General features: G+C 52.0%; 2 protein-coding genes across 7 annotated transcripts in view; one reads left to right on the forward strand and one right to left on the reverse strand.

Annotated features, from left to right (window-relative positions):
- Nucleotides 1-124: 124 nt before the first annotated feature.
- On the reverse strand, nt 125-18,058 carry SLC25A20 (solute carrier family 25 member 20). The gene is made up of 9 exons (XM_008155840.3): nt 17,870-18,058; nt 14,643-14,735; nt 10,323-10,450; nt 8,117-8,207; nt 3,263-3,380; nt 2,084-2,156; nt 1,631-1,740; nt 1,066-1,190; nt 125-647 (listed from the first exon to the last, which is right to left on the reverse strand). Exons 1-9 carry the CDS (start codon nt 17,972-17,974, stop codon nt 585-587), a joined length of 906 nt encoding a protein of 301 aa, XP_008154062.2. The 5' UTR covers nt 17,975-18,058; the 3' UTR covers nt 125-584.
- Nucleotides 18,059-22,500: 4,442 nt separating this feature from the next.
- Nucleotides 22,501-27,299, forward strand: part of ARIH2 (ariadne RBR E3 ubiquitin protein ligase 2) — a 49,308-nt gene continuing 44,509 nt past the window's right edge. For 2 of the 6 annotated variants that reach the window (XM_008155826.3, XM_028133511.2), the window contains exon 1: nt 22,510-22,814. The gene's annotated coding sequence lies outside the window, so the exon portion shown is untranslated. Of the gene's footprint in view, nt 22,815-22,978; nt 23,649-23,749; nt 23,770-24,244; nt 24,361-27,299 lie in introns of those variants that run through there. The other 4 variants (XR_008554498.1, XM_054708119.1, XM_054708121.1 and 1 more) reach the window with 4 other exon arrangements.

A 27,299-nucleotide genomic window follows, 5' to 3' on the forward strand; every position in this document is an offset into this window, starting at 1 on the left:
ACTACTCGTTCAACTTTGACCACTAGCATGCCTAAATACCGAACGTCCCACCGCCGCAGGCTACCTGGCCCTACACACGTGCTCATTCCACTCGGCTGACAGACACGGGTCTCAAGTTCCCCTCCCGCCCCCGTGCATGTCAGATGGGCTGACACCCTGACATCTGGTGGGGGTTCCTGGCTAGGGATCAAAGGAGACTCGGCTCCTGGCCAGCTGGCTGTAAACATGCATGGTGCCTCCAGGGAAAGGCTGAGAGTTCCTCTTTTGAGACTAGTGTTTGGGGTACAGTAGGGCCAGCAGTCAACCAATCCGTGGACAGCACTCTGGCCACAGCGGGTATCCGGTCTAGAAGCTCCTGACCCCGTCTCAAAATCCTCCTGAGATCCCTTAAACTGGCAAGAGCGACTTCAAGTTTCAAACGGCACACCAGGTGGAGGATGTCATTAAGGCACACGGTCGGTCTCAGCAAGTCCCTGCACAGAGCTCTGACCTCTCCCCCCGCCCCCTTCAGGACGGCCTCGTCCTGCCCACCGCTCCTCTTCGGGAAGTTTCCAGCATCCAGGAGCCTCGAGCAGCCTTCAGCCTCACAAGTTGGGGGTGATCCAATTAAGGAACTTCATGGCGACTTCAAAGCCAAGGAAACAGGCCTGGAGAGGGTTTGGAGGAAGAGAAGAGCGAGCGCGAGTTGTGACCACTAGACCCCAGCAGCACGCAAGTTGTGACCACTCAGACCCCAGCAGCACGCTGGGCCCAGACCTTCCCTAACCGCACTCCCACCCGGTCAGGGGCTCAAGGTGTGCCTTCTCATTCCCAAGAGGGGAAGACAGCGCATGTCCACAGCGGCCCCTGTGCTGGCCAGGCCAGGTAAGCAAAGCCGCTCACCTCAGAGAATCTCAAAGGCAATTCTTCCTGCATCTTCAGGAAAGGAAGCCAATTAGAAGGCTCTGGCTGAGGGTGGGGTTTTGGGAAAACCGAGCCCCCAATCCAATCCCAGGAGCAGGCAAAGGTCGCCCGCCGGGGCCCTGTTCTGAACCCCGCAGGGAGAGCACAGCCCGCGCCACTCACCGCGTTGGCTGGGAAGGCTCGGATCATCACGGCGTTGAACCCCTTGTACAAGGACGTGACCCCTTCGTTCTGGACCAGCTCCCTCAGCACGTCTCGGAAACCATTGGGGTATTTCCCAGGAGGTGCTGTGGGCAGAACCCGACTGTTAAGTCTTCGGGAGCTTCCTGGCCTGACATGGTGACCCCCGTGAGGACAGTCTCGCACTCAGGCCGTCCTGCGGGGTCACAGCACAGGGAGCGGGCGCCTTGCAGGTCACCTGGGACCAGGCCACAGACAGCACAGCTCAGCTTGGGACAGACAGACACGAACGTCTGGAGCACTGGTGCCGAGGGGGGAGGAGAGGGGGGGGACAGTGAAACGGCCTCCTGCTCCGGTCCAGGAAGGAGAGTTGATTCGACTTCTTATCTCACTCACTTGGGGTTCAGGCCGACAAGAGCATGCTGGTCAGACGGGTGCTGGGTGTGCGGTGGAGAGGGAGTGACCCTCAGGCCTAAGGCTCTGCACCCCAGGGGCAGCCAGTCCCAGGACCCACCCCGCGCCACCCACCCCTCTGCCCTCCACTCACCAGTCTGGAAGCGGGACTTCAGCACGTCCGGGGGGATCGCCACAACCCAGTTGAAGATCCCTGCGACGCCCCCAGCCACCAGGATCCGAGGCACGCTGAGCTCACTGACGCTGCAGACCAAGCAGAGTCAGACGCGGCTGTGAGCGGACGCTGACCGCCCCTCCTGCGCAGACAGCGAGGGAGGGACTGGCCGGAGCGGAGCGAGAAGGGCCAAGGCCAGGGCTCCCGGGGCCTGCAGCGGCGCCCTGGAGGAGGGTTCATGCACTTGTTTCCAGTACTTGACCGGCTGGGTGAGGCACAGAGCGAGAGAGGGGTCAGCTGGGCCTCAGCAGCCACGAGAGGAACGGGGCATGCAGCCAGAAGCAAGCGCCACTCCTGCCTCCGGACCCACGCACGGCAGGGCAGCCTGCCCACCCGGAACAAAGCGGCTTCGAGCTGTCCTGGTCTCCTCACCTCTTTCCCTCGGGAGTTAAGATATTTTTCAGCCATTCATATGTCATGAAATACATCCCACTGGCTGGAACATCTGTCAGTGGCAAGAGAGATGTGAGTTAAACGATGTAAATCCCCACGGATTTCCTGAACTTAGCAGAGCCGAGCGTGGCACATCCTTCAGGGGTTCCTGGGAAGTCCCTCAGAGCACACCCTATCTGCAGTAATCGCGATGTAGGGCCAGATGCTGCTCTGGGGCAAGTGCTGGTGAGTGAGTGTAAACACACATGACATCACTTCATGTTCCAAGTCCCTCTGCGTGGTCCCTACGGACATGCCCACTCCAAGCAGTTATAACCGCACCTAGCCTCTGGCCTTCCTCCAGGCTACCAGCTCAGGACAAGGGTGGGCCATCTCTGCCTCTCCTACTGCCTCTCAAAACCAGGGAGAGCCTGAGCCGGTGTGGCTCAGTGGATAGAGCATCGGCCTGCGAACTGAAGGGTCCCAGGTTCAAGGGCACATGCCTGGGTTGCAGGCTCGATCCCCAGTAGGGGGTGTGCAGGAGGCGGCCAATCAATGACTCTCTCATCATTGATCTTTCTATCTCTCTCCTTCTCCCTCCTCTCTGAAATCAATAAAAATGTATTAAAGCCCTAGCTGGTTTGGCTCAGTGGATAGTGCATCAGCCTGCAAACTGAAGGGTCTTAGGTTCGATTCTGGTCAAGGGCACATGTCCTGGTTGCAGGCTCGATCCCCAGTAGGAGGCGTGCAGGAGGCAGCCAATCACTGATTCCCTCCCATCACTGATGTTTCTGTTTCTCTCTCTCCCTTCTTCTCTGAAATCAATAAAAAAAAAAAATTTTTTTAAATGTATTAAAAAATCCTACAAAAAACAGGGAGAGCGCCCAATAGTTCCGAAGTCACTCTTTCTTCCCACTCATCCCTCCGGCCACAATTTCTACCTACTTGCCACTCCCCTCCAACTGTCTCTGTCATGACTTCTACCCTCGAGGGGCAGCCCAGCAGAGGATGGACGGTCCCCGATCTTTATATGCGTCCATGTTGGCCAGAGGTGCGACTGCCTAGAACCACACACAGTCCCAGCCTTGTCAGCGCTGTGGCACTATGGTGCCAAGGCTAAGATGGCGGTCCTCCTCAGGCGGGCCCCAGGGTGGCCTCGGCGGGGGCCTCGAGGCTTACCTCGCATGAGGGTCAGCACAGTGCCCTTGTAGATGCCCCGGATCCCGGACTCCTGGTACACCTTCTTCGCGCAGTCCAGGGCGCCGGTGTACTTGGTTTCCCCGGAAGAAGCCTGGATCTGAGGGGAGCAGGGAGGCAGCAGGTCAGCAGGAGCCTCCCAGCCGGCAGACGCGCGGGTTACAGAGGCCGGCAGAGTGCGTGAGGACGTGGTCAGTGGCATGGGACCAACAGAAGGTGCCGGTCAAAACAACAGGCATGTGGAAGGTACAGTATTGGTGCGAGTCACTATGAAATAAGGCCAGGTGAAAAGATCACCAATGTACACGCACTGACTGGAAAAAATCAACAGAGGAGCTGGGAGAAAGGGAAGAACTCCCCCAAGTACAAAAGCATTCCCAACCCAGTGCGTTGGAAGATCTAGACGGGAGGAGACAAATTCACTTAGTCCAGTGGTCGGCAAACTGCGGCTCGCGAGCCACATGCGGCTCTTTGGCCCCTTGAGTTTTTAGCAAAGGCCAGCTTAGGAGTGCCCTAATTAAGTTAATGACAATGTACCTACCTATATAGTTTAAGTTTAAAAAATTTGGCTCTCAAGATAAATTTCAATCGCTGTACTGTTGACATTTGGCTCTGTGGACTAATGAGTTTGCCGACCGCTGACCTAGTCTAGTTCCACAAACGTCACTGGGCACAACGCCATGCCCAGACCGAACCGAGGCGAAGCCTGGTTAAGGAAAGGTGAACGGGGCGCGGCACTCAGAGCTCTCTAAGTGTCTGGCTGGAGGTCCTGTGCAGAGCCAGGGGCCGGCCAGGAGCGGTCCCCATCCGGTCCCAGGGACCCGGCGCCTAAGAGCCAAGAGCCCGAGGGCAGGCAGGCTGTAACCCAGCAATGACCTGAGGGAAAGACAGCCCCAAGCTGCCTACAAGAGACCCACCTCAAAACCAAAGACACACAGGGTGAGAGTGAAGGGATGGGGAAAATTCTCCATGCAAATGGGAAAGAAAAAAAGCTGGAGTAGCAATACTCATATCCCACAAAACAGACTTTAAAAGCATCATGCTAAGCGAAATAAGCCAGTCAGAGAAAGATAAATATCGTATGATCTCACTCATTTGTGGAATATAATGAACAACATAAACTGATGAGCAAAAATAGCGCTGGGGGGAGGGATATTCTAGAATCTAATAGAAGTAATCCTGTTATTTGCAGATTTTTAATATTTCCTTCAACTTTTGTGATATTATACTATGTTGGTATAGTTTTGGTAATATTATTATACTTAAAATCCTTTTATTCCTGAAATATTTATGTTTATTGCATGTAATATTTTTATATGTAGGATCATCTTTCTTGAATAATTGGTGTTTGTTGCATGTAACATTATCATATTTAAAATCATTTTTCTTGAAATATTAATGTTTGTTGCATGTAACGTTATTATAGTTAAGATCGTTTTTCTTGAAATAAAAAAAACTGGGGGAAAAAAGAAAGATGTCAATTTCTCTAAAAATAACAAAGAAACTATAGACTGGGAGAAAATATTTGTAAGCCACATTTCTAACAAAACACTATTATCTAGAATAAAGGACTATCAAAACTCAATAATATAAAAATAATCCGATTAGAAAATGGGCAAAATATATGAACAGACATTTCACCAAATAGGAAATACAGGAAGCAAATAGCACATAAAAAGAGTTCAACATCTTCCGCTTTTAGGGAAATGCAAATTAAAAAGAGCTACCCCTGCACACCGGTGAGAACGGCTAAAATTAAAGCAGTGAGAACACCAGGTGCTGGTGAGGATGCGAGAAACTGGATCACTCACACACTGCCGGTGGGGAAAATGGCACAGCCCAGAACAGTCCAGCAGTTTCTTTAAAAAACTAAACATGCAGCTACCATATGACTCAGTAACTGTACTACTGGGCATTTATCCCGGAGAAATGAAGGTTTATTTTCTCAGAAAAATCTCTGTATATAAATGTTTATAGCATCTTTATTCATAATAGCCAAAAACTGGAAACAACTCAGATGTCCTTCAATGGATAAAAAGTTAAACATGTTGTGGTTCATCCACACCATGAACTCCTTAAAAGGAATGAATTATTCATACATCAACAATATGAATGAATCCCCAGAAATTCATGCTGAGTTTAAAAAGCCAGTATGAGCTCAGCCAGTTTGGCTCAGTGGTTGAGCATCGACCTGTGAACCAGGGGGTCGATTTCCAGTCGGGACACATGCCTGGGTGGCAGACTCAATACCCAGTAGGGGAAGCAGGAGGCAACCGATCAATGGTTCTCTCTCATCACTGATGTTTCTGTCTCTCTCTCCTTCTCCCTTCTTCTCTAAAGTCAATAAAACATGTTAAAAAAGAAAAGTTCACATACTGTAAGGTTCCATTTATATAACATTCTTGAAATTTCAAAATTATAGAAACAGAGTATAGATTAATGGTTGCTGGAGTGGTTAAGGACTGGAGCGGGGAGAGGAGTGGATGTGGTTATAAGAGTGTAACACGAAGGACCGACTGTGGCAGGCTGGAAATGTTCTGTGTTGTGACTGTATCAATGTCAATACCCTGGTTGTGACATTGCACCATAGTTTTAAGATGTTGCCATTGTGAGAAAACGGGGTAAAGGGCACGAGGGATCTCTATGTATTATTTCTTTCCTTGTTTTTTTCTTTGTATTATTTCTCACAACTGCACGTGAGTCTATTATATTATCTCAAAATCAAAAGCCTAATTTAAAAAATATACAAAATGGCATGACAGCTGTAAACCAGGAAAAAGAACTGGCCACATAAGCGATTAATAACCTTAATCCCAAAGGGAAAAAAAATAACCTTCATCTGTCCAAAGCTTTTATAAATCAATTTAGGAAAAAAAAAAAAGAGCAAAGAACACAAATAGGTACTTCCCAAGGAAAAATACAAGCAATTAATATTAATCAAAACAATCAGGAGCATGTGCAGAGAGATTCGCTGTGGCATATAATCTGCCACACCCCCAGGTGAGGGATTATTGGGTAAATGACAGCCACATATATAATGAAATCAGTTGCGGAATATTATGCTTGAGAAAAATAATCACAGAAAAATAATATGGTATATCAAGGGGGGAAAGTTGGTTATAAAAATTGTAGTAGGTGATCCCAATTTTTTTTTTTTTAAATACACCCTACTGATTTTTTACAGAGAGGAATGGAGAGGGATAGAGCTAGAAACATCGATGAGAAAGAAACATCGATCAGCTGCCTCCTGCACACCCCCCACTGGGGATGTGCCCGCAACCAAGGCACATGCCCTCGACCGGACTCGAACCCAGGACCCCTCAGTCCGCAGACTGACACTCCATCCACTGAGCCACACCGGTTTTGGCCCAATTTTATTTCAAACTTAATATACAAGTTTACCAAAAAGACTAGAATTCACACAGAAGCGCAACCGTGGTTACCTCAGTGGGGTAGTATCACGGGTGATAAATACGTGTGGTTTTTTGTGTGTGCTTCTCTGCATTATCAAAATTGTCCAGCAAGAACTGTGTATTAAATTATTTCAGCTATTCCAAGGAAAAGTGGTGACATTTGCTTTTTAAAAGAGGTTCTGTGTGGCCCTGGCCTGATGGTTCAGTTGTTAGAGCGTTTTCCCGTATATTCCTGGTCAGGGCACATACCTAGGTTGTGGGTATGGGAGGCAACTGATCGATGTTTCTCTCTCACACTGATGTTTGTTTGTTTATTTATTTATTTTAAAATGTATTTTTATTGATTTCAGAGAGGAAGGGAGAGGGAAAGAGAGATAGAAATATCAATGATGAGAATCATTGATTGGTTGCCTCCTGCACGCCCCCCACTTGGGATCAAGCCCGCAATTCCAGCATGTGCCCCTGACCAGAATTGAACCTGGGACCTTTCAGTCTGCAGGCCAACGCTCTATCCACTGAGTCGAACCAGCTAGGGCATTCACATTGATGTTTAAAAAAACACACACAAAAAAAAAAACACCCGGAGTCCTGGCCAGCCGGTGTGGTTCAGTGTCAACCTACGAACCAGGAGGCAGCAGTTCACTTCCCAGTCAGGGCGCATGCCCAGGTTGCGGGCTTGCCCCGTAGGGAGTATGCAGTGATTCTCTCATCACTGATGTTTCTCCCTCTCCCCCTTCCTCTCTCTCTTCCTCCCCACCCTCCCTCTTCCCCCCATCCTCTCCTGCTCGCTCTTGCTCTCTCCCTTCCTCTCTGAAATCATTAAAAAGATATTTTAAAGTGAAAACAATAAAGAAAGGATCCCAGGGGTCAGGCCGGAGGACACGCCGGCCCCTGAGGGCACTGAGCCTCAGGGCATCGGGTGGAGACCAGATGCGGGGCAGGAGCAGCCTGGCCTTCACCTCTGAGGAGACAGGACTTGCCTGTCAGAGCACCTGAAGCAGACGCTAAAAGGGTCGACATGTCTGGATTGACATGTCACAGCGGTTGCTCTGTTGCACTGTCCTGGTTCTACTACGTACGACTGCTTCCGTGTTCCTGAAAACCTTGAACTGTTTGCACACCTGGCCTGAGCCTGGCTGGTGTGGCCCAGCGGATAGAGCGACGGCCTGCGGACTGAAGGGTCCCGGGTATGATTCCAGTCCAGGGCACAGGCCCAGGTTGCGGGCTCGATCCCCAGTGGGGGGCGTGCAGGAGGCAGCCGATCATGATTCTCTCTCATCATTGATGTTTCTAACTCTCTCTCCCTCTCCCTTCCTCTCTGAAATAAATTAAAAAAAAAAAAAAGTAAAAGGACATGAACATCCACATATTGTATCTGAATAGAAAAGCTGGCCACCTCCCCCCACCCAGATCCCACCCTCACCTGTAACAGGCACTTGATCCTTTCTCCAGGGGTCATGATCCCGGTGGTGAAGACGCCTGACAGCATCCCAGCTGCAAACAGTTGGGGGTAGCTGTATCGAAAACAAAAGCCAGAGGCAAGTGCCTGTGACCACCTGCCCAGGACGGAGGCAGTCCCAGCCGAGGATGACTGTGTAAGAAAAAGTAAGTCCGTGGCCTGGGCAGAAAGCCCCGCACTGATAAGTCATATTTTGCACAAAAGCCGAGTTCCAGGGGTATTCCGCTGTCAGACCTCGCAGGGCAGGGGCCTCGGTGTCAAGAGCCATGGGACGCCCACCTGTCCGTGCAGCGGCCTCACCTGTGGGGAGAAGCTCTGTGGTGAGACTCGGTTTCCCCCCGGGGCCTGCCACGCACTGTGACGATGGACAACTCTCCAGCTCTCTGGGCCTTGCTTTCCCATCCACAAAACTCAGGGTTGCTGGCGGGAGGGGCGGGGGAGGGGAGCCACTAATCAGGACCTGGATCTCAGTCGGTCCCAGATCTGCTCCAATCTCACTTCCTCTGGAGCACCAAGGGCCTGAGAACATTCTAAGCCAAGATTCAAGCAGGACACAAGGCCGGGAGAGCAGCCGTGGCCACCTCCACAGGCGGAGGGGCGCCTGGCCAGTCTGAGGAATGTGCTATGAGAGACTGAGGAAGGGCAGACAGGGATGGTACCTGGACAGGCACGATGGGTCCTGAGGCCTCTGTGCAGGGACGGTCCCGAGAGGCCAGCGATACGGCCCTCACCCTGGCCCCACAGAACGAGCCACACTGAGTGTCTGGAGGAGTCCTAGCATGCGTAGCCCACAGCTGTCATGCCACTTCCGGCATCTTTTCCTCCTGGGATGAGCAACACCAGGCTGGGCTAGAGGCAACGGGACTTAAAGCTACAATGAACCTCTCCACAGAGTCCCCACAACTGAGCAAATGTTGCTCAAGAACTTCACTTACTCGCCTAAGCCTCAGGCCGCACCTACCCAAGCCTCTGACAGCTGAGCCTCAGGCCAGTTCCACCCAAAGGGGAGCACAAGCCCCGAGGAACAGTCTGGACAGCCCAGCTTTGCCCACACACTCGCCCCAGGCAGGAGCCCGCATCTGGGGGGGGGGGGGGGGATGCAAGCCCAGCACCAAGGTGCCGGCCGAACAGCCAGGAGACACTCTCGTGCAGGGGCTCCTTCACGGTCCGTTCACACTGCTGTCCCCAAGGGGAGACCTCTCGGCAGACACATGTCCCCGTAGGAGACCAGCATGCTCCATTCTCCCAGCACGCCCGGACCCCAGGCCGGGCTCCCCTCCACCTCCTGGAACTGGGACTTTCCTGTGAATGGGTGTCTGTGTGCGCACAGGGTGCCGCGTAGACACTCTGCTTGCCTCCCTGCCTCTGCACCCCTCTGGGGGGCGTCTGTGAGAGCTGGCCCTTCCTGGGCGTCTACCCCAAGGCCCTGGTGCTGCTCCTTTCCCCTCGGCCTTCAAACGCCACACGCTGGGGGGGGGGGGGGGGGGGGAGAGACTGGCAGGGCTGTGGGGGTGGGTCCTGAGTGTGTCAGCCTTTGCTGCTGCAGGAGAGTGTTCCTCTGAGTCTGACAGGCTCTAAGGGGAACACGGCCCGCGGCCAGAGTGCTGGCAGTGACCCCGCTGGGGCCGGGTGCGTGGCCCCGGGACAGCGTGAGAAGCCCGTTTTCAGGAGCTACTTCTGGCGTGAGCTGTAACGCTGGCTCATCGGCCCCTTCATACCCAAATCCAACTTCTTAAAGTTTATTGGAGAGAAAAACACCAGCTCATTCCACGTTATCAGAGAAACTAACATTAGACGCCACTACAACCGTGTTATAGAAACGGAGTAAATGAAAATGGGAAGCTCCCTTTCCCAGCCAGGTGATGGGGTGCTGCAGCTCCCGCACTGCTCCGGCACCGGCCCCAGGCAGCGCCCAGGGGCTGTATCAGTCATGTCCCCGTAAGAGCCGTAAGAGCCGCTACTTCACAGAAGGAATTCCACAGCCCGGCGAGGAAGGAGGGGTGCCTTTTCCCTCCTGGTTCGCAGGCAGAGGACACGTAAGCGGCTCCCCCGTGGCCCTTCCAGGGCAGCGCCGGCCCGTGGACAGCCACCACCTGTCAGCACCGTCCCTCCTTCACCCGGTCCCCACAGGCAGCGCAGCACCTCGTGCCCCAGGCCTGTGAGCACTCACCTGAGCACGTCTTCTGGGTGTTTCTGTTGCAGTTTCTTCCCCAAACCAAACCCGAAGAAGCACACCGCGAACATGGGGGTGACCCCGATGATGGGGGCAGCCATGCCCCGGTACAGCCCCGTGATGCCCTGCAAGGAAGCAGAGCTGTTACAGACACCCGCCCTTTGCCCCGAGGCTTCCTTCCTCCCCTCTCCGCTGAGCAAGGAGAGGGCTTAAAAGGAAGAACCCCCGCATTCACCAGGAAGAGTTGTCCTCCGCCCGGGCCAGCGTGCCTCGGTGGCTTGGCGTCATTCTGAGCACCACAAGGCTGCGGGGAGTCCCGGGCAGGGCACGTGCCCGAGGTGCAGGCTCTATCCCCGACAGGGAGCACGCAGAAGGCTTAATTTTAAAAACAAATACAAAAGTCCCTCCCACATCAATGCTTCTCTCTCTCCCTCTCCTTTCCTCTCTCTCTCAAAATCAATAATAAATATTTTTTAAAAAGAGAAACAATTGTACTTAATATACCGTTGGAGAAAGTGGAAAACAGTACCCATTCTGGAAGAAAATCTGGCAGTATGTTGCATACCCTTTTACCAGGAAATTCTGCCCAGAAATGTATTCTAAGGGAATACTCAGAGATGTAAAATAATAACAATACCATCAGGCACTTACAAGGCACCAAAATCTTGAAACGAATCGAAAAGCTCCCAAATAGGAGATAAATGAGACAAATTGTAGAAATTCCATAAACAGACTGCCACACAGTCATGAGGTCACATTGTAACATGAAGAAACTGTTAAGTGAAAACAACGCAGGCTATAGGACAGGACGTACAATGTGATGTGACCTCCTTGGGGTAAGATCACGGGTGAGGAAGAAATGATTGTCTTTTCCAAGCATTAAGACATGGGATTTTCATTGTTAGAAACAACAGTGGGACTGCACATCCGTTTTGACGAGTATAGCTGGGTACGAAAGCAATGATGCAGCAGCTGTAAATAGGCAGTGAGACGGAGAGACAGCTATCCCAACCAACAAGGGCAGGGAACCCAGGGAGAGAAGGCCGGGACCTGGCAGAGCGAAGGGACTTCCAGGGTGGCACTGGGTGCGGGGGGGTGGGGGAGGCTGGGAAAAAGCCAGTCCACAGGGGAGCACAAGGAGGGGAGGGCTCCAGAGGCTTCGTTTCCAAGAAAAACAAAGCAAAGGACACACACTGCCACAGCAGATTCTCACTGCCCGGCGCGTGGGAACCGGACAGGCATTGCCGGGGTTTAGGGTACGGGCGGCAGAGACAGCCACTGGAAGAGACACAAGCAACTGGAAACTGACTTCATGATCAACCAACCTCAAGGAAAACAAAAAGCTGCACAGTAAATGAACGCTCATTACTCAATTAACAGAGGAAAGAAGCATATATGGATCTATAGTTGCAATCATAAGAACAGTGAAACAGTGCATCGGGTTAAACCACAAAGTAGAACAGATTTATACGGGCAGGGCAGGAGGAGGGCATTCGTAATGGAAGAGGTAAATCGTCTACCACAGATAGGGAGATAGGACACATGAAAACGTGTGACGATGGCCGTAGATGTGTATGTGGTGCCACAGAACAGCACGCACAACGGCAAGAGCGCCAAGCAGCTGCCCCGGAGAACGGGGGTTTGAGGGTGAGGGGAAGGTACTTTGTTGCGTCGTTACAAGCCTTTCAGTAACAAACTAAGTGCGTGTATCACTTTAATACAAAATAATTTTTAGAACAAATACGAAGCATGTAAAAGTTGCTCCTTGTGGAGAGTGGCAGGCGTAACAGAGGGGCTGCCACGGGGTCCACAACCCACCTACTCTCCAGAGCCACAGGGCACAGGGGCACCCGTGGGCACACAGGGATCCTGCAAAGGTCAAAGGCCACCATGGGCTGGAAGCTGACCGAGAGGCAGGAAACGGGAAAGGGTGAATGGGAGGAGGAGCTACAGGGCAGCAGGGGACAAAGTCCTTCCAAGTCCCGCCCACGGCTCTCCTCCTGGCTGGGCAGGGTGCTCAGGTCCTGAGGGGCCAGGCCCAGGCCCCCCGACAGTTCCAGCCTTCCTCCCACCATGCTCCCCACACAGGTCCACGCAGCACAACCAAGACCTCTCTCCACCTGGCAGCTCCGGAAAGCAGAAAGCCACGTCTGGTACAACGAAAACCAGGGACACCGCCAATATGGAGTCAGGAAGTCTAGTCAACTCTGCAGGGGATGGGGTTTACACAAGCCATTCTCACCAGGCCTGGCAACCAGCACATTGCCCCCCCCCCCCCCCCCCAACTAAACAGTTGTTCAGTAACGCGGCTGCTGGCCTCTCCTCCACAGGGCAGAGGACTCCCAGCAGACCTACGGAGCAAAACCTCCCTCCCATGCCGGGTCCTGCATGAGCGCTGGGAACAACTTCTCCCCAAGGCGGAGTCCCCACTCACCAGGAGCATCCCCTCTTTATCTGGGTGACACCTGCTTCTCCGTTTCTACATGTTTCTACATGTTTCTTAGGGCACTTATTCATACGAGAGTTATATTTTAGGAAGCAAAGGAAGAGAAAAATTTCCAACAAGTTCTTTTTAAACATGTGCTAATGGCCGAAACCGGTTTGGCTCAGCGGATAGAGCGTCGGCCTGCGGACTCAAGGGTCCCAGGTTCGATTCCGGTCAAGGGCATGTACCTTGGTTGCGGGCACATCCCCAGTAGGGGGTGTGCAAGAGGCAGCTGATCGATGTTTCTCTCTCATCGATGTTTCTAACTCTCTATCCCTCTCTCTTCCTCTCTGTAAAAAATCAATAAAATATATTAAAAAAATAAATAAATAAAAATGTGCTAATGAAGTGAGTATAAATGTCACTAGTAATTAAGACTTTTAAAATACTATCAACAATAAAGATTTTAAAAAGTGAAATTTTTAAAAGTATATTTTTATTGATATCAGAGAGGAAGGGAACGGAAGAGAGATAGAAACATCAATGATGAGAGAGAATCATTGATAGGCTGCCTCCTGCATGCCCTCCCACCCCTCTCCCCCCCCCCCCCCGGGAATTGATCCAACAACCCAGGCATGTGTCCATGTCCGGAATCGAACTCAGGACCCTTCAGTCCACAGGCTGATGCTCTATCCACTGAGTTAAACTGGCTAGGGCAAAAGTAAAATATTTAAAAAATAATAAAATAAATAAATAAAGCTTTTTAAAAAATTCCCATGTTTTCACTCCAAGTAGTATCTGGAAAATTATCATGTAATCCGATAACCCCAAACCAATTTAGTGTACTTGTCTGGGAGTTTGAAGACTGCTGGCCTCTCTCACTGTTCCTCAGACTGGCTAACTTTCCCTCCAGACTTTACCTAAACTTCTGCCACCGATCCTCATCAAACTGATTGACCCAGATTTGTATTTTCTGTGGAGAGCGGCTACAGCATTTGGACAGGTTCAAACCTCGGACTAATGAGAGGGCAGGATCCTCTCATGGAAAAGCCACGTGCAAGTCCCAGCACAATTATAGCCAAAGGCTATGGCTGTAAGCTTGACCTTATGGTCCGAACTTGTGGTCCCAGGAGGCTGAGTGATGTGGGCTTGATAGAGTTCAGGTGCATGTAACTGAGTAAGATTCGAAACCGTGAGAACATTGTAAACATCTTGACCACACCCTTACTTTGCCTCGTAGAATCTGGCTATAAAGACTCGGCTTGCAGCCGAAACCGGTTTGGGTCAGTGGATAGAGTGTCAGCCTGCGGACTCAAGGGTCCCAGGTTCGATTCCGGTCAAGGGCATGTACCTTGGTTGCAGGCACATCCCCAGTGGGGGGTGCGCAGGAGGCAGCTGATCGATGTTTCTAACTCTCTATCCCTCTCTCTTCCTCTCTGTAAAAAATCAATAAAATATATTTAAAAAAAAAAAAAAGACTCGGCTTGCAGGCCATGGCACTGTCTCTCTAATCAGTGGGCAGCGTCCCACCTAGCCCCAGCTTTATTCTCTTGTCTGTCTTCTTTAATCCTTTACTGCCCCCTCTCAGGTTCACCCCTGGCGGTGCTGGCTCGGCACAATTTTCTCCCACTCCAATTACTCCTCATTAATTTCCTGTGCTCCAAATTCTGCCTTCCAATTATGCTTCAGTCATCCATATAAAACTGGAACCGGAACTAGCAAACCTCCAGAGCGATGCCAATAGGAGGGCAGGATGGCATGGGAAGAGGGGCACCACTGTGGGCTAGACCTTCAGCAGAACGACACAGAGTAAACCTACGCCGGGGGAGTCACAAACCCACCCTGTGAATGTGTTCCTCCGAGTAGGGCTGCCCAGCACCAACATACAATACCTCTCTCATAAGAGTCTTCCGGAAGCAGTCAAAGGTCCCAGAATACATGGGAGGCTGTCCAGGCAAACTCGGGGGCTGCGTCTGCAGTCGGACCTGAAATCAGAAGTTCAAATACAGTCATTTCCCAGATTCAGAACTGCCTCATTCAACCTGTTGGATTCAGACTTATCTTCCCTCCAGTTTATTCAAACCCTGTACTGACAAGTCATTAGTAGCATGCTTTAGAGAGAGGGACAGTTCCTCTGAGTTCTCTACCCACTTACTTGCACCATTTATTTCTTACCTAATGTATCCCACAATGACCCAATGGGATAGGTATTCCCAGCTTTTAGATGAGACTGGATTTAGTGAGTTCAAGTGACATGCCAGGAACTAGCTGATGCAAAGCTAAGCTCTAGCCACCACCTGTCCAACATGGAGTGTCATGTTAGTAGTTGCATAAGGTGCTCAACAAGGGCATTTTGGAGAGAGGTGGATTTAACCTCATTTTTCTTGGTCCTCATCCTTTTTAAAAAAATATATATTTTATTGATTTCAGAGAGGAAAGGAGAGGGGGAGAGATAGAAACATCAATGATGTGAGAGAATCATTGATTAGCTGCCTCCTGCACGCCCCCCACCAGGGATTGAGCCGGAAACCCAGGCTTGTGCCCTTAACCGGAATTGAACCTGGGACCCTTCAGTCCGCAGGCCGACGCTCTAGCCACTGAGCCAAACCAGCTAGGGCTTCCTGTTGCTCTTCTTGCTCTTACCACGTGAGTACTAAGTCTGTTGGAGTGGTCCTTCAAGATGCTTCCAGAATCCTATTGTATTTCCCCCTCTCTGTCTGAGGCTTCTCCCAGGCCAGGTCCTCACCCACCGTTACCTTAGCGGTTTCCAATTATGTCCACTAATTCTTGGATACTCTTCCCCTTCAAAAGGTAAATCCTAATTCCCCCTCCCCTTGACCGTGGGCCAGATCCAGGGATTCACTTCTATCAAATAGAATGTAGTGGCACTGACACTGTGGGACCTAAGTGCATATCGATGGATGAATGGATGAATAAGAGGTAAAAAAAATATATAATAGTAGCACTAGCTGGTTTGGCTCAGTGCATAGAGCATCGGCCTACATTCCCGAGGCAGCTGATCAATGATCTCTCTCATCAATGATGTTTCTAGCCCTAACTGGTTTGGCTCAGTCGATAGAGCATCCGTCTGCGGACTCAAGGGTCCCAGGTTCGATTCCGATCAAGGGCATGTACCTTCGTTGTGGGCACATCCCCAGTAGGAGGTGTGCAGGAGGCGGCTGATTGATGTTTCTCTCTCGTTGATGTTTCTAACTCTCTCTCCCTCTCCCTTCCTTTCTGTAAAAAATCAATAAAATATATTTTAAAAAATTATGTTTCTATCTCTCTTCCTCTCCCTTCCTCTCTGAAATAAAAAATGTTATATGTATAATATATATATACATACATATATATATAATAGAAGACTACTCAGTCATAAAAAAAGAATAAAATTTTGCCATTTGAAAAAACACGAAATTACCTTGAGTATAATGTTAAGTGAAACAAGTCAGAAATAGAAAGAAAAGTACCATATTATTTCACTTATATGTGGAATCTAAAAAACCAAAAAACCAAAACAAACTCATAGATACAGCGAACAGATCGGTGGTTGCCAGAGCGAAGGGGGAGTTGGTGCAGGGGGCTAAAGGGAGTTACCTGCAGGGTGATGGTAGTAATTAGACTTTTGGGGTGATCACTTTACAGTGTATACAGATGTTGGATTATGATGCTGTATATCTGAAACTTTTTTTTTTTTAAGTAGGAAGAGGGGCCAATTTTTTTACCAATGAGAGAAACACCAAATTGGTTGCCTCCTGAATGCGCTCCCTGGGGATCAACTCTGCAACCTGGGCCTTGTGCCCTGACCAGGAATTGAACCCACAACCCTCTGGTGCACGGGCCTGGATGCTCCAACCGAGCCTCCCTGGTCAGGGGCGAGTAAACATTAGCTTTCATGTCTCACATGCCCTCGCTAGACAGGTTGCTGTAATCCGGGTCTTGCCACAGAATGACTCCAGCTCTCCTGGGTCAAAGGCAGCAAAGAGCTGTCCAAACCTGCCAACAGGACGGGCCCCAGAGCCATCTCCCTGTGAGGTGCCGGATCGGAATTCTAATAAGCCCCCTACACCGGCTTCCTGCCCTATGAGACTCAGCTGCTCCCCACAAGGGCATCCTGGCCACCAGCTTCAATTTCCTCCAAGTGTGCATCTAGAAATAAGGTCAGAAACTAGGATGAAACTCGGAATGCTAAGTCCCAGCGCATGACCTCTGGCCTCCAGTAAGGCCTGGCTGAGAGTGGGAGAGGGAAAGACAGAGAGAAAAACCCAGGAGGCGGGCGTGATGGGAGGGAGACCAGGGCAGCGCCCTGAGGAGTGCCTTCCTTCCCAAAGCCTGTTTGACCAGGGCTTCCTCCCTGGGCGCTGTGGAGGCAGGCCTGGCCCTGGGCAGGTGTCCCCGGCTTCCTTGGGGGGCTCATCACTGAGGACATAATCGCTTCCCCAGGGCCAACATGGGGTGACAGGCTGAAGGTGGCCAGAGCCCCCCGGGAAGGGAAAGGTGGAAGGAGGTGGTAATGGGGCGCTCTGCCCCACAGCCAGGTGTCCAAAGGCATCTCTAGAATGACCGCGCCTCCCTTTTTTTTTTTTTAAGTATATTTTTATTGGTTTCGGAGAGGGAGGGAGAGGGAGTGAGAAACATCCGTGATGAGCGAGCATCAGGGACCGGCTGCCTCCCGCACGCCCCCCCTGGGGCGGAGCCCACAAGCCGGCCTGGGCCCTGGCCCGAATCCGACCCCCGGGTCACAGGTCGGCGCTCAGCCCCAGCCGCGCGGGCGGTGCCTCCGCAGTGGCGCTCCCTGGCTGCGGCCGCGTTTGCTGGACTCGGACTCCGGGGAGGCGCCTCGCCTTCCGCAGCCCGGAGCGGAGGCGCAAGGTCAGGGAGGCTGCGGGACCGAGCGCCTGAATCCCAGCCCGGGCCGGCCGGAGACCGCGCACTGCGCGGCCCGGTTGCGCACGAGGAACTGCTTCCCCAAACCCTTCAGGGGCGATTGGGGGTTCCCTAGACTTCTCCCGGGGGCCCCCACGGCCCCCTTCCCGCCCCGGGCCGCGCTCGCGGGGGACGCCGCTCTCCGCGCCCCGCACCGGCCTCCCGCCCGCGCCCGCGCCCCCGTCTCCCGCACCTTGACCGTGTCCAGCGGGTGCCCCACGAACACCAGGCACATGCCTCCGAAGCCGCCGGCCAGCAGGTTCTTCAGCGGACTGATGGGCTTCGCCTGGTCCGTCATGGTCCGGCTGTCTGTCAGGACGTTCCCTGCCGCCTCGCTGCACCGCCCCCGCCGCTCCGGCTCCGCCGACCTTTCACCCACTTTCGGGTGGGCGGGGCCAGAGGCTGGGGCCGACCGGGAGGCGGGCCTACCGCCCGGCCTGGCTTCCGCCCGGGGCCGCTTCCGGGTGAGGCCCCGCCCACGTGGGCGTGGCCTGCGGGCGTTGGGGTGGCCCCGGGCGGTGTGCGGGGCGGGCGGGCGGACCGACTCCTGGAAGTCTTTGGGGGCTTTTCCGGGCTCCCAGGCCTCCCCTCCGCGGAATCGGTTCCGCTGGGCGGTGTGCCAGGCGCCCTTCCCAGTGCGGGAGGCACCACGGGGAGGCCCTGCGCTTGTGGAGCTTAGAGGCCGTCACAAAGATAAATAAATGAAAAATACAGTGTGTCAAATGGTGGTAACTGCTGTGCGATGGAGGAACATAAACCTGGGAAGAGGGTTAGAGGGGGGGAGGCAGAGTAATTTACAACTTGGATGAGGTGAGTGAGGAGGCTTTCACTGAGAAGGTGGCTGGATTCAAGACCTGGGAAGGTGAGGGAGCGCGTCCTGTCCGGAGAAAGGGCGTGGAGGTTGAGGGCCCTCCCATACATGCAAAAGCCCTGAGATGTGCCCTAACCGGTGTGGCTCAGTGGATAGAGCGTCGGCCTGCGGACTGAAGGGTCCCGGGTTCGATTCTGGTCAGGGGCATATACCTTGGTTGCAGGCACATCCCCAGTAGGGGGTGTGCAGGAGGAAGCTGATTGATGTTTCTCTCTCATCGATGTTTCTAACTATCTCTCTCCCTTCCTCTCTGTAAAAATCAATAAAATATACTAAAAAAAAAAAAAAAAAAAAAAAAGCCCAGAGATGGTCTGTCCTGTTCTGTCAGGAACCACAGGGAGGCCTCCGAGGCCAGAGTAGTGAGGGAGAGCAAGAGGCTACAGTAGCTGACCAAGAGGTGGAGGTGAGGGTAGCACACAAAGCTGACTTGGTCCCTGTGAGGACATCAGCTTCTCTTCTGAAGGAGATGGGACCCATTCTGGTGTTTTGAGCAAGGCAGTGACAGCCTGACTGCTGGGTTAACAGGAGCCCTCTGAGTGCTGGGTGAGGATAGGCTGTAGGAAGCGAGCGGAAAGCGGACAGTCTGGAGGAGGCTCATTTCTTTCTTTTTAATATATTTTATTGATTTTTCACAGAGAGGAAGGGAGAGGGATAGAGAGCTAGAAACATCGATGAGAGAGAAACATCGACCAGCTGCCTCCTGCACACCCCCTACCGGGGATGTGCCCGCAACCAATGTACATGCCCTTGACTGGAATCAAACCCGGGACCCCTCAGTCCGCAGGCCGACGCTCTATCCACTGAGCCAAACCGGTTTCGGCGAGAAGGCTCATTTCTATACTGGGCTCGGATCAGGGGGCATAGCAGAGGAGGCGGGAGGAGTATTTGGATACTGGGCATATTCTGAAAGAAGAATTTAAAGGAATTGTTAATGAAGACAATAAAAGGTATGTGAGAGAGAAGTTCAGGATTATGCTAATGTTTGGCCTTATTGACTGTAGGTGCACAGTATCCAGGTAGTCATCATATTACTCTTTCATTCCTGTATGTGTGAAATTTTTTAAATTAAAAAAAGCTGTGAATAGCCGAAACCGGTTTGGCTCAGTGGATAGAGCGTCGGCCTGGGGACTCAAGGGTCCCAGGTTCGATTCCTGTCAAGGGCATGTACCTTGGTTTCAGGCACATCCCCAGTAGGGGGTGTGCAAGAGGCAGCTGATCGATGTTTCTCTCTCATCGATGTTTCTAACTCTCTATCCCTCTCTCTTCCTCTCTGTAAAAAATCAATAAAAAATATATATATTTTAAAAAAAAAGCTGTGAATAGTAGTTATACCCCTATTCTGTAGCAGGTACCTCAATGTCAAGGTGGCCTGGTAAGTCCCCCTACAGAGGCACTCCCAGGTAGGAGGGAAGCCTGGAGTGGGGAAGATGGACCATGTATGCTGGGGTGGAAAGATGAGGAACAGGATCAGGATTGCGATCAGGAAGTGACTGTAGGGCAGTGGAGGGCAAGGGGGCTGGGGCAAGGCACAAAAGCCTGTCTACTCTCTATTATAGGTGTTTTCTAGAAGATGATGGGAAACCATGTTAGAATGTGTTGTTGCTAATCCTCACCTGAGGATATTTTTTCCTCGCTGCTTTTCAGAGAAAGAAGAAGGGCGGGAGGGAGGGAGAGGGAAAACCTCCACGATGTGAGAGAGACACCTCAATGGGTTGCCTCCTGATTGTGTACCCTCCACCCCCAGGGCAGAGATCAAACCCACAACCCAGATAGGTGCCCTTGACTGGGAATCAAACCTGGGACCCATTAGTGCACAGGCCAACACTCTAACCACTTAGAGCTTTTAAGCACAAGTAGTGACACGATCCAATCTGTCTTAGAAAACCTAGTTTGGATGGATAAATTTGTTCTGGAAGGAACTGGAAGCAGGGAAACCAGTTAAGAGAGAACACAGCAGTCCAGGCAAGAGGCAGTAAAGGCATGAACTGAGGCAGAGGTCATGGAAGGATGGGAAAGAAGCCAGAACCCAGAGGCATTACCAGGAATCCTACAGTAATTCTGGGCTCCAGACACACTGCGATGGCTGTGCCCGGGGTCCATCTGGGGATACACCTGGCTGCTGTCACATGCGTAGCCTGGGGGCCAGGAGCGGTGAAGGCCAGAGCCAGGAGCCAGGAAGGCTTCAGCATGAGATATCTTTGTAACCCCCTGGTGGGGGCCAGCATGAAAGGAGGGGCCCCCAGAGCAGAGGCTGCTATTAGAGTTTTGGAGAAAAATGAAGATAAAATGGTGCCTTTGAGTCCAAGAGATGAAATGATCAAATGCTGGGTCAAACGAATGGATTTTAAGTGCTCATTAGGGTTAACTAGTAGTCATTGATGACACTTAGAAGAAGCTTGCCAGGAGTGTTGACACATGATGGATCTAATGCTGAAAAGGCAGCAAGAAGGCAGAGGCCCTGAGAGTCAGTTATTGGTTCAAGGAGCTTGGTAGGGAAGGGAAAGGAACAAAGAATTAAAGGAGAGTTTAGACTTTAGGTTTTTTTTTTAAAGGTGGGACTGAGGCTGATGGAAACATCAAGAAGGGAGAAAGAACAGCTGGTAAGACAAGGTCCCTGAGCCCTGGCCAGTGTGGTTCAGTTGGTTGAGCATCGTCCCATGGAACAAAGGGTTATCAGTTCAATTCCTGGTCAGGGCACATGCCCAGTTACAGGCTCCATCCCCAGTAGAAGGCACGCAGGAGGCAGCTGATTAATGATTCCCTCTCATCATTGATGTTTCTCTCTCTCCCCCTCTCTGAAGTCAATAAAGTATTTTTTTTAAAAAGTTTATCATAAATACCTTTCCTTGTCAATAGATGCCTTTGAACACTATCTATTATTTATTAAATAAACAAAGGACTGTTTTCTCAAAACAAATGTAGTGAGTACACTGGATTATAGTAGACTTTTTAAAAAATATATATTTTATTGATTTTTTTACAGAGAGGAAGGGAAAGGGATAGAGAGCTAGAAACATCGATGAGAGAGAAACATCGATCAGCTGCCTCCTGCACACCCCCTACTGGGGATGTGCCTGCAACCAAGGTACATGCCCTTGACCGGAATCGAACCCTGGGACCCTTCAGTCCTCAGTCCACAGGCCTACGCTCTATCCACTTGAGCCAAACCAGTTTTGGCTATAGTAGACTTTTATGCTGCTAATATACAAGTGAGGAGTCCATCAGAAAATCCTACAATAAACATACTCGCTACCATTAATTACTCCAATTTAATTTGGAGTTTTCTAGTACGTATTTGCACCTGATTTCGGTACATGTTTTGAGCTAAACTGAAAGTTGAACTCATGTATAAGAAATACACATGAGTACATACAAGAAGCAAGAACTAAATAAGATACACATGGATATCTCCAATAGCAGCGGGACATACACGACCCGTGTCTGGACGGGAACGGTTGGACACCCCCTGACATCTCCACTCGTGCCCGCAGCAACTCGAGGGAGCCTCCGAGGTTCTCCCCTTGAGGGCTGACAACAGGTCCTAGAAGGTGCAAGTCACAACTGGCACTTCCTACATTGTTGGGGGGCGGGGGGTGCAGCGAGGCAGTTAGCATTCAGTTTCGTGTGGCCAATGGGAAAGGAAATAACTGGATCGCGGCTCGGGGCGCGCAGAAGCCCTGCGGCTGGGGGCCCCCAGGCGTCGGCCTCAAAGCGGAGGCACCGGGCGGCCCGGCGCGCCGACCCGAAGGCCCCGCGGGGAATAACAGTCCTTTACGCCCGGACTCCACGGACCTCAGGCGATGATCCCCGCACCCAACGCCCGAGCACAAACAGCGGAGTGAGGCGTCCGGCCGGCCGGCGCTGGGGAAAGCCCCGCGGGCGGCGTGCAGCCGGAAGCCCGGCCAGGACCACGCCGCCGGGAGCCGAACCCGCTCCTCCGCGGCGCCCGCCTCCCTCGGAGCCGGCGTGCCCACGTCGGCCTCCGGGACCCGGCGACGGGCTACCGCCAAGAGTCGGCCGAAGGGTCACACTACCCAGCGCCGGCTGCGACCCCGGCGACCGCGGGCCGACCCCGGGCCGGAAGTGACGCAGGCGCGCCGAGCACTTCCGGAGTTGCGGAGACCGCTCCGCCGGAGGAAGCAGCGCGGGCCTAGACCGGCGTCGGCCCGCCGCCTCCGCCGCCGCCGCGCCTGGCTCCGGTCCCTCTGGCCTGGCTCGACCCGGCCCGGCCCGCCCGGGCTCAGCGGCCGCGGGGCCGCGGCTCCCGGTAAGTGTGGGGAGCGCGGCGCGGCCTTGTTTACCCGGCGGCCGGGGAGGGGTGGGCTCTCCGCGCGCCTCCCTAGCCCGTCCGGGGCTCCGCCTTCGTCGCCGCCCGCGAGGCCCCAGCGCCCCCGGCAGCCGGTACGTGGTCTTGGCTCCCGCTGCCGTGCGCGGGGGGCGGCCGAAGAGTAGGCCGAGGAGGGCGGGCGGGCGGCGGGCGGCCCCGTCTTTCCTCCTCGAGGCGCCGCAGCTCGCGGAGAGGTCGGGGGCCAGCGCCTCTGACCGCCCGGCGCCTGGGCCTCCCCAACGGGCGCCGGGAAACGCGCCGCCTCCGGGCTCCCCACCCGAGTCCTTGCTGGGAGCCGTGGCCAGGCCGCCCGCGCGCTTAGTTAACGTCCGCCCCGCCGGGAGGGGTCCCCAGCGCGCGGGTCCGTGATCTCGCGGCTCTCCCGGCGCCTCGGAAGGGACGTGCGGCCCAGGAGCCGCCTCGCCCGTCGCCGCTGTGCCCGCGGGACAGGCGGCCGTGGGGTCGGGTGCCTTCCCCTCAGGCCGGTCGATGGTCGCTCAGCCCCGTAGGACTTGCGGCCGCAGGACATGCTGTGTCCCTTCGCTGCTCAGTGGGCGAGCCACTAGCCACGTGTGGCCACTGAGCATTTGACCTGTGGCTGGGGCGACTGAGAAACCAAGTTTTAAATTTCATTTTTTTACGTTAAAACTTAAAAACCTCGTGTGGCTAAGCAGCTGCCGTATTTGACCGTACGAGACGGAGTGCGGAGTTTTGAAACTAAGTTGTTGGTTCATATTTCTGTGCCAAGTCGTTTTCTCCGGAGACGCAAGCTCGGTAAGTGACCATTCGGGGCTAAATGCTGTGTCTGGAATAAATGTCGTCGGACTCCCCTAAAAGCCTCTGTTACCGTGGACTTTAAACGGAAAGGTCTTCAGTCTGGACCCTTGAGCCCACGGTGGATGTCAAGGTCTTTGGCTCTGGGGCAAATAATGTGTTTTACTGCTTTTCTGTCTAGGATGTCGGGATAACATTTAACATCTGAGGAAATCGAAGTTGTCCTCAATTCTGTTCGCAAGGCAGTGACATACTGGCCCTTTGAGGGGTGTCAGCACTTTTTCAAGTAGAATAGGGATATTTAACTTTGGAAAGATTAAAACTGCCCTGGCCGGATGGCTCAGTTGGTTGGAGCGTCATCCCATGGAAAGGGTCTCGGCGTGGATCCCCTGGTCAGGGTGTGGGCAGGACACAACCAAAGCCTGCGCAACCTCTAAGCCAGTGATGGCGAACCTATGACACGCGTGTCAGCACTGACACGCGTAGCCATTTCTGATGACACGCCATGCGGAGGATGAAACATTTGCTGCTCCTGAGGATGAAACATTTGTGAAATAATGTTTTTTCCTCAAAGGGACACACTACCCGAGTGATGCTCAGTTTTTTGGCGAAGTTTGACACACCAAGCTCAAAAGGTTGCCCCTCACTGCCAGATCCTGGGAAGGAATTCCAGAGAAAGGGAAAAGCATGCTTTTTCGGTGTGATTCTGGAGGTAACTAAGAGGGATGGGGGCCTGACCAGTGTGGCTCAGGGGATGAGCATCATCGACCTATGAGCCAGGAGGTCACGGTTGGATTCCCAGTCAGGACACATGCCCGGGTTGTGGGCGCGATCCCCAGTGTGGGGCGGGCAGGAGGCAGCTGATCCACGATTCTCTGTCATCATGGATGTTTCTCTCTCTCTTTCTCTCTCTCCCTTCCTCTCTGAAATCAACTAAAATATATTTAAAAAAAGAATGGGAGTTAGGAGTCACGATAGGCCATGAATCTGGTGGAAGCAGGACCCTGGCTCTCTGGCTGCCAGCTGTGTGGTCCTGGGCAGGTAACTTAACCTTTTTGAACTCTAGCTTCCTCATTGGTAAGAAGAAGATGAAAGCCACTTTGTAGGGTTGTGAAGATTTACTGAGAATCATCTGACTTGTAATTGGCTCCCATTGCATGAGAGTTGTTATTGGTAGTGATATTTTGTAGATAGGGGCAATATTCATAGGTTGTTTGCCTGGTAAGCAGTATCTCTTACATAAAAGGTCTGTGGCCCTGACCGGTTTGGCTCAGTGGATAGAGCGTCAGCCTGCGGACTGAAGGGTCCCGGGTTCGATTCTGGTCGGGGACATGTGCCTTGGTTGTAGGCACATCCCCAGTGCGGGGTGTGCGGGAGGCAGCTGATGGATGTTTCTAACTCTATCCCTCTCCTTTCCTCTCTCTGAAAAATCAATAAAATATATTTTTAAAAAAAGCTCTGTGGCTGTCACGCCGTAATGCCGCCGTCATGACCGAACGAGCAATGGCTCTCACGGCAGGCAGGGCGCCACTTACTAGTGGTGGAGAACCACGTGCAGCAGAGAGCTATGAGCCGCAATGGGCGGGGCGGCCAGCTGAGGCAAGTGGCAGCGAGCTACTTGCGCACGATTTCGTGCTTGCTGGGCCTCTTGTCTCTATAAAAATACAAGTAAAAGAAAAAAGTGTTGTTTTTTAAAGTCAGTCGTTCCTCTACTATTTTGAAAATAATCATCCACTATAGTTTGGACTTTGGTTTTCACTTAATTTATATTTGCCTGTCTATGTTTGAAAGTTGTAAGCTCTGGTTTTCCAAGAAATCCTAAAGGATAAAGAACTAGACATCCTATATAATATCCTCCTGTATAATAAAAGGCTAATATGCAAATCGACCAAAGGGTGGAACGACCTGTCTCTGTGATGCACTGACCACCATGGGGCAGACGCTCAACACAGGAGCTGCCCCTTGGGGGTCAGAGCGCTCAGCCAAAGCCAGGCTCACGGCTGGCAAGCTCAGCAGTGGTGGCGGGAGCCTCTCCCACCTCTGGCAGCGCTAAGGTTGTCCGACTGACAGCTTAGGCCCACTCCCCACACAGGGCGGGCCTAAGCCGGCAGTCAGTTGGACATCCCCTGAGGGCTCCCGGACTGTGAGAGGCAAAGGCCAGGCTCAGACACCCTCCCCCCCCCCCCCCCAGTGCACAAATTTCGTGCACCGGGCCTCTAGTAAAATTTATAATTGAGTAAGCAAGTAGTACTTAGTCCTAGATAGTGGGATCTGTATCTCTGTGACAGTTGGGTGGCCCTTGAGCATGTCAGAAGAGAGGTAGGGAATGGGTGTTAGTCTGCCTAGCAGCATCCTAGAGGAGACATTTTTTAATTGATTGATTGTAGAAAGAGAGAAGTATCAATTTGTTGTATGCATTCCTTGGTTGCTACTTGTATGTGCCCTGGTCAGGGATCAAACCGGCAACCTTGGCTTATTGGGATGGTGCGCTAACCAAGAGGGCCTGACATTTTTTATTTGAAAATAATTTTTTTTATGAGAACTTGAGATCTGAAATAGTGGCAGTATTCTGTGTTAGACTGCCACGGTGTAGGTGACTTTATAGTAAAAGTCCAGTTTTAATTCAGTCGCAGTTTACTCTGTCAGCACTTAGAATTGAACAATACGTGTAAGGTGGTTGTCTCTCAAACTGAGGGAGGGAATTGGGTATACATTTCTATCACCAGGACCCAGTTTAGATCACTGTCATCTGTTTACTTTGAATGCTTAGTTTTTTTAAGACCGTATAACTTGTCAATATAATTATGACGAGTGGATTTCTGTGGGGCATATAAGAAAATACAGTTGACCCTTGAACAATGTGGGGTTGACCCTCTGTGCAGTCAAAAATCTATGCATAACTTTTTATTATTATTGACTTTTAGAGAGAGAGAGAGAAATTGATTTGTTGTTCTACTTATTTATGCATTGATTGATTGCTTTTTGTATGTGCCCTGACCAGGGATTGAACCTGCAACCTTGGTATATCGGGACAGTGCTCTAACCAACTGAGCCACCTACCCAACCAGAGCTATGTATAACTTTTTACTCCCCAAATACCTAATTGGTAGCCTGCTATTGACCAATAACAAACATCAATTAATATGTTTTGTATGTTACATTTATCACCTCTAATAATAAAAGCATAACATGCTAATTAGACCATATGTCCTTCAGGACGACCTTTCGGACAAAGCCAGGGCTGCGAGGGGAGCCCAGGTCCTGGGTGCCTGCTGGCAGCCAGAGGGAAGCCGATGCCGGCAGCCGCAGGAATGAAGGCCTACTCTTGCATGAATTTCATGCATTGGGCCTCTAGTATACTATATAGTAGTGGTCCAGTGCACGGATTTGTGCACATTGAAAGGAAATTAATTAGAAGAAATATTTTAATATCGCTATTCACCCTTTCTCTATAATAGAAGTGTCAACCAAATTCATGATCGACTGACAGATCGAAACACACACGTGATTGATGCCAGCGAGAGCTTTATATATATGGCGTATGCATGAGTCAACTTAGCCTTTTATATATATAGAATAAGCTTGCTCAACTAAGCGCCAAGCCTGTTTTGTCTTCCGGACAGAAAGTATAGTGTCAGTCACCGGTGACTG

This window comes from Eptesicus fuscus, chromosome 18 (genome assembly GCF_027574615.1).
Source record: "Eptesicus fuscus isolate TK198812 chromosome 18, DD_ASM_mEF_20220401, whole genome shotgun sequence".
In the NCBI taxonomy this organism is placed as follows: Eukaryota; Metazoa; Chordata; class Mammalia; order Chiroptera; family Vespertilionidae; genus Eptesicus; species Eptesicus fuscus.

Excerpts from the sequence above, each read along its gene's own strand:
- SLC25A20 (XM_008155840.3), bottom strand. The coding sequence starts at position 17,974 with ATGACGGACCAGGCGAAGCCCATCAGTCCGCTGAAGAACCTGCTGGCC. Across the intron at positions 2,157-3,262 it reads TGTGCTGACCCTCATGCGAG|ATGTTCCAGCCAGTGGGATG; the intron begins GTAAGCCTCGAG and ends TGCCACTGACAG. Across the intron at positions 648-1,065 it reads GAGCCTTCCCAGCCAACGCG|GCCTGTTTCCTTGGCTTTGA; the intron begins GTGAGTGGCGCG and ends AACCCTCTCCAG.